The 15,581-nt window shown below is 40.1% G+C and overlaps 1 protein-coding gene across 2 annotated transcripts in view; it reads right to left on the minus strand.

The window, feature by feature from the left end:
- Positions 1-5,136: 5,136 nt before the first annotated feature.
- Positions 5,137-15,581, minus strand: part of tacr1a (tachykinin receptor 1a) — a 45,064-nt gene continuing 34,619 nt past the window's right edge. For both annotated transcript variants that reach the window (XM_014339494.2, XM_042227964.1), the window contains 3 exons: positions 14,993-15,143; positions 12,082-12,278; positions 5,137-9,372 (listed from right to left, as the gene is read on the minus strand). In XM_014339494.2, coding sequence (XP_014194980.1) covers positions 9,027-9,372; positions 12,082-12,278; positions 14,993-15,143 — 694 coding nt within the window. In that variant the 3' untranslated portion in view covers positions 5,137-9,026. The remainder of the gene's footprint in view (positions 9,373-12,081; positions 12,279-14,992; positions 15,144-15,581) is intronic.

Raw genomic sequence — 15,581 nt, forward strand, 5'->3', positions numbered from 1 at the left:
GCTCTCATCAGCAATGGCCGCGTGAGAGCTCTGAGTGTGTGTTGAGAGAGACACTGCGGCGCGCTCGTTTAAGGAGCGCTCGCTGAACAAAGTTGATTACACATTCATTAAAGCCCCGGCCTCTCGTTCACCCACTCCACTTGACCTGTCCAAGTGAGAGGCGGATCAGGGAGCGTACTCTGCATTCAGGACACACTGTGGATTATTTCTGGCTCTGTGCTTATGATTAGGGCACCGCAGTCACATGAAATATAAATAAATAAAAGATGATGATGATGATGAGATGATAAGATGGGTTTTGAAGTGCAGCCTCCCAGTGCTCACTCCTGCATGCCTCTCTGGCTCAGACAGCTAATGCCACATTATAATGGATACTATGGATTTCTTGCATCCTGTTAGATTTGTGATTTGCCCCATAATTGTGTTTGGAAGGCTTACTTGGGATTTTAATTTAGTTTTCATTTTTACATCGTTAGTTAAACCAAGTTTGCACAACTGAATGGGATCCTCTGCCTACAACTGAGACAGTTCTCTGCACTAAAAAACAAAAGGGAAAAAAAATATTGGATAGTAATTCAGTAAACAGCCAAATCAAATGGACCCCAGACAACCCTTCCAAATGTTTGCAGCACTGTCCTCGTGAGGATCTTGCAATTATAGCCTGAAACGCCTAGCACCAACAAACTGAATCTAACTTATCTTTGAAACTCCTCTGGAGAAGGCCGTCTCTGTTAGAAAATCAAATTTCAGCAGGAGCATGCGGAGATTACCTCTTCACGTTTCGGTCCCCTTGCAAGGGAGACAAAAGATTAAAAGATCACAAGGCGGTTGCAGGAAAATTAAATTAATAAATAAACAAGCACACTTAACAGAAGTGTGCTTGTTTATTTATTAGTTTAATTTAACACAGAGAATGTGTCCTTTATGTGTAACAGACACATAAAGGACACATTCTCTGCTCGGGACTTTTACTCAGTGTTGTTTTGCCTCTTCGGATAAAACAAAATAGCCTCACAAATCACTCTTGAAACGAACTGCCCGCAGCTCACAGACGAGTCACAGGGGGTCAGTTTGTATTAAAGGTTATGAGCAACTGTTGCTAATTGGTTTATTTTCCAATAGTGAGACTCCAGTAGGGACAGGCTAACTGTAGCCACAGGCTGTAACCACTTTGTGCAAGTGGTGCACCTCTGTAGACTGTATATGAAAGATGTAAGTAGAGGTGAAACCTGCAGTCTCTGGGATTTTGCTAACCAGTCTAAGTACCCCTTGGTCTGGCTATGTGCATCTACCACTACATAAAACCAACATGTGATGTCTTATCATGCCCAATATTTAGCAAAATACTGATATACATATTAATATTGATGGAGTATCTATTCCACTCTAACGGCTTTAAAAATATGTTTTAGCAGGATCTAATAAACTAAACCCTCCTCATAACACTGAATGATCCCCATTGCAGAACAAAAAACCCACAGCACAGGCTGGTTATGGGTAATATGTCCTTGAGATGGTCCTCATTTGTAAACACAGTAAGAATCTGAGTTGCAGACTTGATCACTTACTGAATGAGCTCATTTGCTTCCAGTATTTTAGCTAAGGAACATTTTCTGCTCACTTCACTCACTCCAAATCATCCAACCAGGGCAGCACACATCAAGGGTGCAGGTCTTGTTTATAAGGTAATCAGGTTACTTTCATCAAATAACATCAGCCATCATGCTCTCATTCACTCCTGGCTAAGTCTGTTTGAGGTTCTGCTCCCAAAATGTAACTATGCTCTTTGGATTGACAATAAACCACTGCTACCAGAATACTAAAACACATATTTCATTAAACTTTTATGACAGCATGTGGCATTTGTGGTTATTTCACAAGTTTTTTAAAATTTGCTTTACATTTTCCACATGTTCACCTCAGATGTTGGTGCTGATGAGTGTGAAAATATGACGTTATGAACCTCTGTGCAGAAGATGAATGAATAAAGATTTCCCTGTTCACTGTGAATCTCATGTCATCAGATGTTGCCTACATGTTAGCAGTGCTGTAGTGCAGCGGTCCCCAACCTTTTTTTCGCCACGGACCGGTTTAATGTTAGACAATATTTTCACGGACCGGCCTTTAAGGTGTCGCGGATAAATACAACAAAATGAAAAGATACAACCAGATATAAGAATAAATGTGAATTCACTGTGTAATTGTGTAACTTTATTAGCAGCGTCCTCCTGAAATGCACCAACAACACTGAGAGCAACATCCTCCTCTCTGCCCCTTAATGCTCTCTGGTCGCTATGGTAACGCATAAATATTTCTTTCAAACAAGACACACAACTACAACACGGGAAAAGATTCAGGAAAACCGAGTTAACGGTAAAGTCCCTGAAAACCATAAATTTCACACCTGAGCCTCAACTCTCACAGCCCGGGACCAAACGACTCACAGACCAATACCGGATCGTGGCCCGGGGGGTTGGGGACCACTGCTGTAGTGCACTCTTTAACATACTAGACACACTAGACACTGTATGTATATATGTCTTGTGCTGGACTACATCATTCTTTAATCTTGAAACACTTTAATTCTCGAGGTGAATTTATTTTGCAGCTGCTAGTATCTGATAATGTAAGGAAAGCCAGTTACATGTGAGACATTTCAATATATTGAAGTTTTATGCTTGGCCAATTTAAATGACACACACTGCTGTCTATGAGAACAGCAGGGATCATGTTCATGTTTGACTTCTATTTTGCATAAGAAAAGTCCCAGAGATCATATAACGTTGGTTTCTGGCCTTGACCATTGCACACAGATATTTCTTCAGATTCTCAGACTCTGTTGATGATATTATGTACTGTAGATGATGAGATAATCAAAGTCTTCACAGCTTTACATTGACAAACATTATTCTGAAATTGTTTCACAGTTGTTTTGCAGACTGGTGAACCTGTGTGCATCTTTACTTCTGAGGAACTCTGAAGTCATGTTACTGACTTGCTGTCAATTAACCTAATTAGTTGCAAAATATTCCTCCAGCTGATTTTCACACTGCTTATCTTTTCAACCTTTTGTTGCCATCATCCCAACTGTATTTAAAAAAAATATGTTGCTGTCATCAAATTCAAAACTAATTTTCAGGCAATAAAGGCAAGTAAAATAAGTGTTTAAACTATTGAATATATTTGACATTTTACACAGCTTTCCAATTCTCTTTTGTCCTGTCTTCCTTTCCTCCCCCCAACTAGATGCAGCAGATGGCTGTCGGAGGTTGCTATATAAATAAAACTGAACTGAATTGAAATGAAATGAATTCGTTACTTTAGTTGACTCAACAGAGAAACACAATACTTGCAGCTGCAAATTGTAGTTATTGCAATTTCCAGGGTGATTTCCAGTTCTTCTTCACTCAGACATGGCAGACTGAGGCCAATTAGTCAACTGATATAATGTTGAGACAGATATTTAGATATTTCAGATATTTAGGCATGGTGACTAAAATTGGCCATTATTTCTTAAAATTCAATTGAATTTTTTCTATTTCTATTGTGCCAAATCCCTTTAACAGTCACCTCAAAGCTCTTTATATCGTAAGAAAAAGACTATGATAATACAAGTGTGTCATCATTTGGATTTACATTTTTTTCAGTCTAAATATTGCAAGTTTATCGCATGACATTTTCTTTAGTGAGAAATAACTGTACCTGTACTGATCAGATGTAGACACTCCGTGTTGATTCTGTAAATACAGTGGCTTGATAAAGTATTTGGCCCTCTTGAACTTTTCCACATTTTGTCACATTACAGCCACAAACATGAATCAATTTTATTGGAATTCCACGTGAAAGACCAATACAAAGTGGTGTACATGTGAGAAGTGGAACGAAAATCATACATGATTCCAAACATTTTCTACAAATAAATAACTGCAAAGTGGGGTGTGCGTAATTATTCAGCTCCCTGAGTCAATACTTTGTAGAACCACCTTTTGCTGCAATTATAGCTGCCAGTCTTTTAGGGTTTGTCTCTACCAGCTTTGCACATATAGAGACTGAAATCCTTGCCCATTCTTCTTTGCAAAACAGCTCCAGCTCAGTCAGATTAGATGGACAGCGTTTATGAACAGCAGTTTTCAGATCTTGCCACAGATTCTCGATTGGATTTAGACACCAGACAGGTCAGGGATAAAGTTATTGAGAAATTTAAAGCAGGCTTAGGCTACAAAAAGATTTCCCAAGCCTTGAACATCCCACGGAGCACTGTTCAAGCAATCCTTCAGAAATGGAAGGAGTATGGCACAACTGTAAACCTACCAAGACAAGGCCGTCCACCTAAACTCACAGGCCGAACAAGGAGAGCACTGATCAGAAATGCAGCCAAGAGGCCCATGGTGACTCTGGACGAGCTGCAGAGATCTACAGCTCAGGTGGGGAATCTGTCCATAGGACAACTATTAGTCGTGCACTGCACAAAGTTGGCCTTTATGGATGAGTGGCAAGAAGAAAGCCATTGTTAACAAAAAACCACAAGTCCTGTTTGCAGTTTGCCACAAGCCATGTGGGGGACACAGCAAACATGTGGAAGAAGGTGCTCTGGTCAGATGAGACCAAAATGGAACTTTTTGGCAAAACGCTATGTGTGGCGGGAAAACTAACACTGTACATCACTCTGAACACACCATCCCCACTGTCAAATATGGTGGTGGCAGCATCATGCTCTGGGGGTGCTTCTCTTCAGCAGGGACAGGGAAGCTGGTCAGAGTTGATGGGAAGATGGATGGAGCCAAATACAGGGCAATCCTGGAAGAAAACTTCTTGGAGTCTGCAAAAGACTTGAGACTGGGGCGGAGGTTCACCTTCCAGCAGGACAACGACCCTAAACATAAAGCCAGGGCAACAATGGAATGGTTTAAAACAAAACATATCCATGTGTTCGAATGGCCCAGTCAAAGTCCAGATCTAAATCCAATCGAGAATCTGTGGCTGGGCTGAATAATTACGCACACCCCACTTTGCAGTTATTTATTTGTAAAAAATGTTTGGAATCATGTATGATTTTCGTTCCACTTCTCACATGTACACCACTTTGTGTTGGTCTTTCACGTGGAATTCCAATAAAATTGATTCATGTTTGTGGCTGTAATGTGACAAAATGTGGAAAAGTTCAAGGGGGCCGAATACTTTTGCAAGCCACTGTATATGGCAAGCTGTAAGTAACAATGACATGTAAATGTATATGTTTTATAATGAATTCTTTCACGTATTAGAGATGATCCATCTTTGGGCAGCACGATGAAGCAGTTAGCAGTAGAAATGTTCCTAGCAACTAAATAAGCAGTTATTTAAATGAGAGAAATGATGCCTAGTCTAAAATACAGGAAACTGGGCACATTTTAAATCTAGGAAGTTAATAATTGGCCAAACAAATATTTTGTCTGTATTTTAGGAACAATGTGAAATCGTGTTTCAAATGTCACTGAAATGTACTTTGACTTGACTTGAGCACACACAGGCTCAGATTAGTTTGGCTAACCCTAGCAGTGCTAGCGGCCGCAGCCTGGGTTTCTTCCGTCCTAACCCTCCTATTCAGTGCAGAATATGGTCACACCTGGTTTCTGTTGCTTGGTTACATATCTGCTGTCAGTGCTGGCGGTCGGTTGTATTATTGTACCATCTTTGAATGGTACAACAGCACCTGCCATTGTACTTTTATAAAATAAGAATAATACATCCTGCACCTGTGTTGAACCCCATCACCACCACCACAGTCTAAATTTATCCTTGTTAGGGTAACTGGTGATTCTAAATGGCGTGTCGGTGTGAATGTGAGTACCTCACCAGTGGCTGGACAAGCACGATAATTTAATGGAAAGCTATCCTTCTTTGAATTTTCTTTCTTTTGAGTAGATTTACTAGACTGTCACTCAACATGGCTGTCCGGTATGTGTATATGAAATCTCAAAGCTATTATTCTGATGGTCTTATCACTCAACCGATGCGCCTGTCTAGCTATGTTGCGTTTATTACTAGCTGCTTTGCCACGGTGAAACACTGGAATGTTAACCCGGGTGATGACACGTCTGGTATTTGCCTTTCATTTTCCCTCCCCGCACTGAATGTGACCTTCTGTTATTCGTGCACAGTGTCCATGTTAAATGCTGTATGGTTCACTGTCAACAAGACAATGCACTGAAATTGCGATAGAATTTATTGAATCTAATGTAGTTATGTTGCTTCACAACTGCTTCTCACTTTCATGTCAGCTGACACTGGAATTTATAACAACAGGCCTTGTGTGCCGAGAATAGACCAACAATCAGGGGGGAGCATATGAGCGGTATGTGCGTCTGTACGAAAATCATTGATGGGTGTCAGCAGGTGATCACTCTCTAGTCATGTGTGCACGTGTTGTGTGCACACACTGAAAACAATATCCATCTTGGAACTATATTTAACCAAGGGCTGCTGCATACTGTGTTCAGTATGTGATAGCAGTGAATTGATTCTCAGTGCAAAGCAAGTAAAAAAAAATGCCAATAACAGTTTACTTACTTTCAGTTTTTAAAAAAATCACTGAAATACTTCAAATGGATTCAGTCTTTCTTGCTTTGTGTGTTCTTGTCTGATAAGCGATAGCTCTGCAGTGCTGTGGATGTGTGTATCTGAGGCTGTGTGTTCGCTCTGCATCCAGCAAATATGTAAATTGTTGTGAATTTAGCTGTTAAACACAATGCAGAATATCTGTATACAAATATCCTGCAGTGTGAACTCTTTCACAGATATAGCAGCAAGAAAACATCTTAAAATTTCATTACAGTTGTTAAAAGTATTTACAGTTTTTCTACTGTGAGAACAGTGTCACCATAGGTTTGCACCTCACTGCAATTTGTTATTACAGCAGTTGTTTGTAGACATTTGAGTGTTTACTACTGTAGGAGGTAATGACAGTTTGTCCATGTGGGCTTTTCATTTCAATTTTATTTATATAGTGACACATCACAACAACAGTTCCCTCAAGGCGCTTTTTATTATAAGGTAATGACCCTACAATAATACAAAAAAAAAGAAAAGAAAAAAAGAAAACCCTGACAACTTCCCATTATTTGGAAGGAAAAAGGAAAAACCTTTTAACAGGAAGAAACCTCTAGCAGAATCTGTCTTCTGGAGGAGTGGCCGTCTGTCGCGATTATTAGAGGTCAGGGGGGAAGACACGACAAAGAGAGCCAGAGATGAATAATAACTAATAATTAAATGCAGAGAGATGTATAAACACATAGTGAGTGGAGAAGGTGATTGAATGTGCAAAACCCACGTAATGTACCTGATGGAGCCCTAACTATATGCTTTATCAAAAAGGAAAATTTTGTTTTTATGTCTTTTTGGGTTTTGTTTAGTGTGTGTGTGTTTTTGTTTTGTTTCAGACATTATGAAAAGCAGCAAGGCACATCACTGCACATTAAAGAGCCACAGGTAACAAGCTGCACATCCAAGGACAAAAAGTCTGCAAAGAACTTTAAACCTGATACTAACTTGTGTCCTGTTGTAGCTGGATTACATTTTGGACTGACAGCTTAAACAGTATTTGAAACAACTGTCCAGTGACACCTCATGCAAAGGAAGTTAAAGTTCACTTCGCCCATCTTAACAATGGAGCCTACCCATATAATGTACCAGATTCAGCCCAAAACAGTGTAGGGAGAAAACGATAAAGCTAACATAGAAATACAAGAAAATAAAAGACCATAACAGAAAAAGTGAAACTAAAGTGGTTTGCTGGATTACCCCAGGGAATGTCCAGAACTGAAAGCCCAATAAATCTGATTTTAAGGTGAACAATTGCTTGAAAAGATCATTTTATGTTGGTGCCAGCTACAAAAAAGTTTTTTAAAAAATGTTTTACACTCTGAAAGCAGTGCCTGTCTTTCAGTTCACCAATGAATCGTTATGTATCTGATGGAGGAGGAGCATGTTAAACAGACTAAAATAATGTACTGGTTCTGCAGAACACTCGATCATTTCTTTTCCAGATTGTGTTGAACAGATTTAATGGTGGGCTCACATCATTTAACGGTTCATATTGGGCATGTGGGGTTTTTAGCTAAATGTTTGCCTTCTCTTGAAACAGCAGCCTCTTTAGCATCTGAAGCGCCTCTGTTTTTCAGAAATGGTGCTGAAGTCAATGCGTAGCCTGATGACAGGGGAGTCCTACACTGCTGGTGTTTATGCTGATTGCCAGAACTTTTCAGCAACACCTGCAGAGGATCTTTTGAGCGCTTCTTCAATCAGACAGGCGCTTGCTCTGCATGTTGGACTGCTCATGAAGTCCTGCTCAGTGAGACAGAGCTGGCAAGTTCAGAGTAGATTTTCCTTTGTTGTTTACAGTTTTTATCTCCCCTTGTGGGAGACCCTTTGAACTAAAATCCCACATCTGCCTGTGTTTCAGTGTCTGTTAGAGAACTCCTGTGTAAAACAGGTTGCCTTCACTTTTTTCAAAACTTTGTCTCTTCAGAGAAAACCCCTCTGTTAAAAGGAGAAGCCGCCGTTTTTACAGCAGTGTATTGGCATCGTGTGACAGCTTCACTCTAAAATAGACTGTGAGAAGTCACGCAGCCTGCGTGATCGAGCATGTGTGAACCTGAGATGACTGGGGTGACATGCAGAAGCTGTGAACAATGGAGGCACTAGCGTCGGCTTCAGTTTAGCTTTTTGAAACTGACATGTGCTCTTGTTGTTGAAGCTCGAGCCATTCTGGCACCTGACAAATCCTACGAATGCCAGCTGACCATTAGCTCTGAATTAGATAACTAAGTGAAACTACAGTTCTGTGAACAGGGACAATATTTCCCAGCATTGCATTCCAGCAAAATGGAAATGGAAATGTGTTCATTAAAAACTCACATTCACCAGCAGACAAACTCACATATTCCTGCTGTACTTTTCATAAACACACGCAGGCAAAAGCAGCAACGGGATCGCTCAACTTACATTCTTTTCCTGCTGTCCAGCATAATGCTGCCTGCACTTGAAGTCTATTCCTCCAGGTTGCTACTGGAGTAGAAACTCGACATCTCTGATACTGTTTTGGAGACACTCCAGGATGATGAACCATTTGAGGTGAGGTCCAGTGAGGAGCTGTGTGGTCTGGCCTCAACCGCAGCCCCGCCAGGCCCTGGGCCTCCTATAACTTTCACCTTGGGCTGCTCTACATCGTCCCCAACCTGTAGAATAGTAGACACGGTGGTCTCCATCCTGCTGGCCTTGTAAACACTTGTCTGGGTCTGAAGATAGCGGGTGGACTTGAGTTCGAGGCCTTCATAGGAGCCTTGAGGGACGCAGGGGCAGCAGTGGAATGCTTGTTTAAAACCAGCTCGAAACCTGTGGAGGAAATACACAAATAAATCTGTTCTCCTGTGATTTGGCTGCACGATGACTCAGAGGTTTACACTGTTGCTTCACCCTAAGAGAACCCTGGGTTCAAACCTGGATAGCCCCCTTTCCCTTATTGACATCTATCATCCCCTTTTTTCTATTATCAAACTGTTCTCCCACTAGGAGCTCAGTCTGAGTGGAGTTTTTTTTCTCCTCCTCTTACCTCATGTTATGTATTTTCGTTGTGTTTTTCCTATCAGCCTACCTTTCTGACATGTCTCCCCAATGTGATGTTTGTGTAAAGTTGGTCAGAAGGTTCCTTTGTAAGTGTGCATGCACCATTAGCATGCTGCTTGCTGTAACCCTAATTTCCTTCGGGATTAATGAAGTATTCTGATTCTGATTCTGATAAAATCATCATTTACAAACTGCATTTTTTACTCTGGTGATCTCTGTCTAATATTAAAATTTGTTTAATAATATGAAAAAATAACAAAAAAATAACAAATAAAAACCCTGAAATCTATTATCTGGCATCAACCACTATATGTGAACTGTGAGATTATTTAAAGGTAAGAGTGCTGAATTAATCAACCGTGCAGTTTATTTCATCTTGTTAAATTTAAGGGAGAAATTTGCTATTTTGTTTTAATGTCTGACCAGGAGTGACAACTTGGGAAAGTTACGAAAAAAGATGACAAACATACAAAACTATCACCAGTTTAGCTCTGCAGAGTTTTTTCATCTTCAGCTAACTGTTTGCAAATGGCCTGGTTTTGTTTGATCTCTGTGTGTGGATGAAGCCAGGAGTACAGTGCAAGGCAGTGGCAGCACAGTAAGCAGGGTGGTGTTATAACTGAGACACTCAGAGTCAAACTGGTGTTGTAACTATTCAACGTTACCTCTCTGTGAAGCCCCAGTAAAAACTCAGTGGAGCATTTAGCAGCTAAAGAGATATTTCCACACAGGAGTTGGTTAGAGAGTGAATATTAGACCTAAATTGGTCAGATGGACTGAGAAACAGCTCTAAATAGAAGCTAATGAAGCTCTCTGTGGATTCTGGTTGTGTAAACAGAACGGTGACACATTACTCATTCCAACTTTATAATGAAATTTGTGTAGCTTGTTGCACAGCCTCCAAGTAAACAAAAAGTCATTTAATGCAGGTTTAAAGGACACAGCTGGTTCATTTTTCCTCATCTTCTTACTGGTAAACTACAGTACAACAATAACATCCATCCATGAAACCCATATGCTCTAGATATTTTAAATGTAAAGGAAACTGTAAATCGGAGTTATTAACATTATATCTGTGGTGCAATTGTATGCCAAAGCACTAGAACATCATGTGTGTGTACAAACAAAAGATCATCTGTCAATGGCACTTCGGGCATGAAGCTAACAGCAGGTGTAAAACTGTAACAGTCTAACACACATGCGCAGTGAACGTCCAAATGTTACTGTTCATTAACACATTTGCAGGTGTTACAAAAAAGACTAAAAATAATTATCAAAACACTGACAGAAGACACGATGGAAGTATTTTGCGATTTAGATGAGAAAAGCCTGACATGAAACATCTTCAGTAGACAAACACAACCAAATGTGAAGCCCAGACAGAGAGAGAAGAATGAAGGGAAAGGCAACATGTCTGTCGCTGAGAGCGAGCGATAAGAAAGAGACTGATGAAAAAACACTCACATTGGTTATGCATATGAGCTCAGGGAGACAAAAACCACCAGTGACTAAACCTATAAACCTCACCTCAGCCCACACATTTTCATTTTTGGGACTTGGGAGGTAAAATACTCAAGTGTGAAATCGCATTTCTCTGAAAGCTCAAAGGCAATTAGCAGGTTACAGCAATGGAGGACAATGGAAGATGCTTCATTAAAGAAGCATCTTCCATTGTCTTTGTGAATGATGATTCATTCGCAAAGTCAAATATTTTAGATCGATAGAAAAGATAGGATAGCTTATTTCGAACATGTCAATGTAAGTAAAATAACAAGAGAGAAGCCAGGAGTACCAGGCAGTGTTAACCAGCAAAAACTGCTATAAACTTAAAAATTGTTGACAGTCACATTAGCTTAAGTGTGTACCATTATAAAGGAGTGTCTGGTGTTTAAAATTTGCTATGTTTTTTGATGAGGTTTATTGCCCATGCTAAGTAATTTTGATATAAAAATAATGTAGCCTGAGCTTTTCAAAAATCCAAAGCCTACATTGTCATGGGGGGCTTATTGTTTTTTTCCCTTATTTTCTCAAACTTTTTGGTTAAGTTGCACGTGGAGTTTTAACTCCATCCCTTGGAGCTGTGATCCTTCTGTGATGCTTAAAACTCTAAGTTTTCAATCTCAATTGAGCTAGATAACGGCTTAGAGCAGACTAACGAGGCATTAATGGAAAAAACAAAAGCTGCTTAGAACGCACTGTGTGCTACTCTTGTCAGCCACATCTCAATCCAAATCAATGACTCTTTAATGTACTTGAATAAGAAAATTGCATTATGAGGTTGCTGTCCACAAGTTTGAAGCAAAAGATGGATGCTGTCATGTCAGTCTTAACCAGAATCTTTGAGGAATGTCTCACAGCTGAGCCTACGACAGGAAAAATAAAGACAGTTCTAAACCTCAGTATTTGATATGTGGAACTAATAAGATGCCCTGTTGGTGAAGTAGTTGCATGCATAATGGTTTGGAGGTGCTAACTAACCTGTCATTTAAGCAGCAGTAGATAATGGGGTTGTACATGGTAGAGCTCATGGCCAACCACATGATACCAAGGTAGACCTGCTGGATGTATGTTTCCTCAAACATTTCGGGGAAGAACTGGTGCAGCAGGAAGTAGACGTGGTAGGGCAGCCAGCAGATGGCAAAAGTACATACCACCACAATCATCATCTTCACCACCTGTTGAATACATGATTACGCAATTATGTTTTGTAGATTTCTCCAGTGTGAACATGATTCTCAGTCAGACAAAGATTACAAATTGGTATCCTTAAGGAGCCTTAAGGTCATTATTATTAAAATAAGATTTCAGCAAAAATCATCCATTCATCTAAAAAGGAACCCCAGGTTACTCACGATGAATGTATCATGAGTAACTTGGGGTTCATTTTCTTGTTCAATGACACAAAGGAATGGAGGAGCCAGAGATCATTCCATTAACCTCCCAATTGATAGATGTTCTTTGGGCCAAAGCTCATTTAAGATAGAGCAGAAAATTTGTCTGTGGACAGAAGAATCAAAATTCAACATTCATTTTTGGAAAAATGCTGTGAGAGGAACCATCTGATGTGGTCTCTATTCAAAAGCCTATATTTCTGATGGTATGAGGGTACATTAGTCCCTATGACAGGGGTCGGCAACCTGTGGCTCCGGAGCCGCATGCAGCTCTTTACTCCTTATAGTGCGGCTTCGCGTGGTTTGGGAAAATAAATTAGAAGCATTTAGCTGAAGTGTATTTTATTTATGTTAGTTAATTTTTAACTTGTAGTTCTAAATTGGAAGATTATTGTGATATTGAAATATAAAAATAAAATTATATTCTATTATTTTTTTCATCACTCAAAATAAGCGTCACACTCGCGAAAGCCGGTTTACCCGCCGAAACGCCGTGCATTTATCGAGACATTCAACCCCAGGTAGGCCAATTATGGAGCTTCGGATCCACATTATGTCAGCAGCTGTTCTCCACCGTGAACTATGTTAAAAACAAACGCCGCTCACGCCTCACAGATGACAGCTTACAGTCCTGCGTAAAGATGAAAGTGACTTCGTACAGCCCCGATTTGCAGACGCTGTGCGCAGAGGTTCAGGAGCAGAAGTCCCATTGTAAACATATCACGGCAGACCCGACGATGTTTCCATAAACATGCTTTTCAGCATCTCTTTATTGACCACTTTTCACACGGTTGCTGTACGCACACAGCCGGCTGTAGCTTTTCAGCTCACAGCCCGACACACACCAACACAACAGCAGAGAGAGCACAGACGTTAAGGCAGCGAGGCGTGGTTGCGGGTGCCGCTCAGGTGCGTCCGCCTCCCCTGCAGCGGTGTTGCAGACCACACCTCGCCACACACATTAACCAATTAAAATACATATTTAGGCAGAATTTTGCAAATATCTATTTTTCATTTTCAGCAGCATAGTGCTTTTTTTTCCCAAAAATTTTTTAAAAGTCAGGTCAAGGCTCCAAAAGCCCAAAGGCGATATAAGGATGGCGGCTCACAACAGTTTTTGTTTGCTACATGGATCATTTTAGTTCAGCTGGGTGTCTTTCCTTTTGTTATATTTCTTTAAGAGTTCAAAATGTGTTAATTACATAAATAAAATGTAATTTTCTCTATAGCACTTCATGGATTTCATAAGCAACACACCTTAGTTGTTCACACAAAGCATAAAGGTAAAAAACAATATATACAGTGTTATCTTCATTTTAGATGTAGTATAGTAAAGTATTTGCGGCTCCGAGTGTTTTCTTTTGCGTGGAAACCGGGTCCAAATGGCTCTTTGGGTGTTAAAGGTTGCTGACCCCTGCCCTATGACATTGAAAGCTTGCACATTTAATATGTTTTATATGTTCTAGTGTGAATTAAATTTGAGTTTTTGAGATTAGCAAATCGCCACATTCTGATTTTATCGATATTTTACACAGTGTAGTAACTTTTGAGAATTTTGAGTTTATAGAGTCATAGATGAACTCAATATGCCGTCTAACACCCAGAGGAAATCCACACAGACACCCCCATTGAGGCTCCCCATGATTAGCAAGAGCAGTTCCCCAAATAAGAGAGTGAGCCAGTAAAACGTATCTCAGAAAACCAGTACTCACAACGGTGTTACAGCAGGTATTGTCAGTTTCCGGCTTCATTTGTTATCTCTTAATGATGAGATTACAAACTGCACTGCATCGATTGTTTCCACTGAGAACTCAGCATTCACCAATGTCATTTTAACAAGACATTGGCCAGCAGAGCCAACAAATCTGTTTGTGCAGAAAAGTCTGAGCTACTTTGAAATCTTTCTGGGGCAAAATAAAAATATAATAGATCATGAGACACCGTCAGCGCTGCCAAGACAGACAGTGCTCACTGACATTTAAGAGAGAATAAGCAGATGATAATTTGACACATTAATCACTCTCTATTTTAAAAAATGCCAACTCTAGCATATGCACTGCTAGCATGCTAAACTTTAGCAGAAGTTGGCACTGACCACAAAGAACTCCTGAGGGTGTAGTTATTGAGAATGCAATTAGCTCAGCAGGTTTTGGAGAAATGAAAGTGATCTCATATTTGCTGTTAAAGACGGTGGCTCACCAAAGTGACAAAAGAATTTACCACGGAGGAGTCGTGGTTTTCTACACCTAATGAGCAAGAAGAAGAGCTAATGGTGAAAAGAGTGGATTAAGAGACTGCAGTTGGTTAAAATAGCAAAAAGTGGTCTGAAAAAAAAAACAGTCTAAGATAGAAGAAAGGACTGAGAAATCAGATTCAGGTGTGTGATGCTAAGATGATTTTTTTATTACATGAGGAGACATCAGTCACATCCTGCTCAGGGCTGCAGAGCACAAAAATATTCTGATTACATTAGTGGTGAAATCCCGTAGGCAGGTTACCTTGCGTTTGGCAGTCAGCTGCTCCTTGTAGCGGTCAGAGGAGTCCCCAGGGATCTCACTGGCCCAGAGTGTCAGTCCCACCACCAGGTAAGCACAACCCATCAGCAGCAGTGGAAATGAATATATGAGGATGACCACACACACGTAGTACCTACAGACACATATTCTATATTATTACAAACATATTTATCTATTCAAATAAAGTCAATAAGTAAATGCATTTGTAAAAGCAGACACATTGGCATGTATTGCATGGTAAATGGAAAAACTGTAGAGCAGCCAGGATTGAGGTATGACCCGGCCTAACTGACTCCCAGCCACTCCAGCACAAATTAGTCAAGACAAGGCACAAGATGTGATACCATATGCTGAACTCATATGTTTTATCAATCAGTCAACAATTCAATTTCAGTTCAATTCAATTTTATTTATACAGAGCCAAAACACAACAACAGTCGTGTCAAGGTGTTTTATATTGTAGGTTAGACCCTAGAATAATACATAGAGTCAACAGCAGTCAATACTCCAGAAACTTGCACTTTGAAGTAGGATTTGGAGCAAGAACTTCATCTCATGCTGCATAACTAAC

The sequence above is a fragment of the Haplochromis burtoni genome, unplaced genomic scaffold (assembly GCF_018398535.1).
Source record: "Haplochromis burtoni strain Fernald_Lab_line unplaced genomic scaffold, NCSU_Asbu1 Contig_293, whole genome shotgun sequence".
Classification (NCBI taxonomy): Eukaryota; Metazoa; Chordata; class Actinopteri; order Cichliformes; family Cichlidae; genus Haplochromis; species Haplochromis burtoni.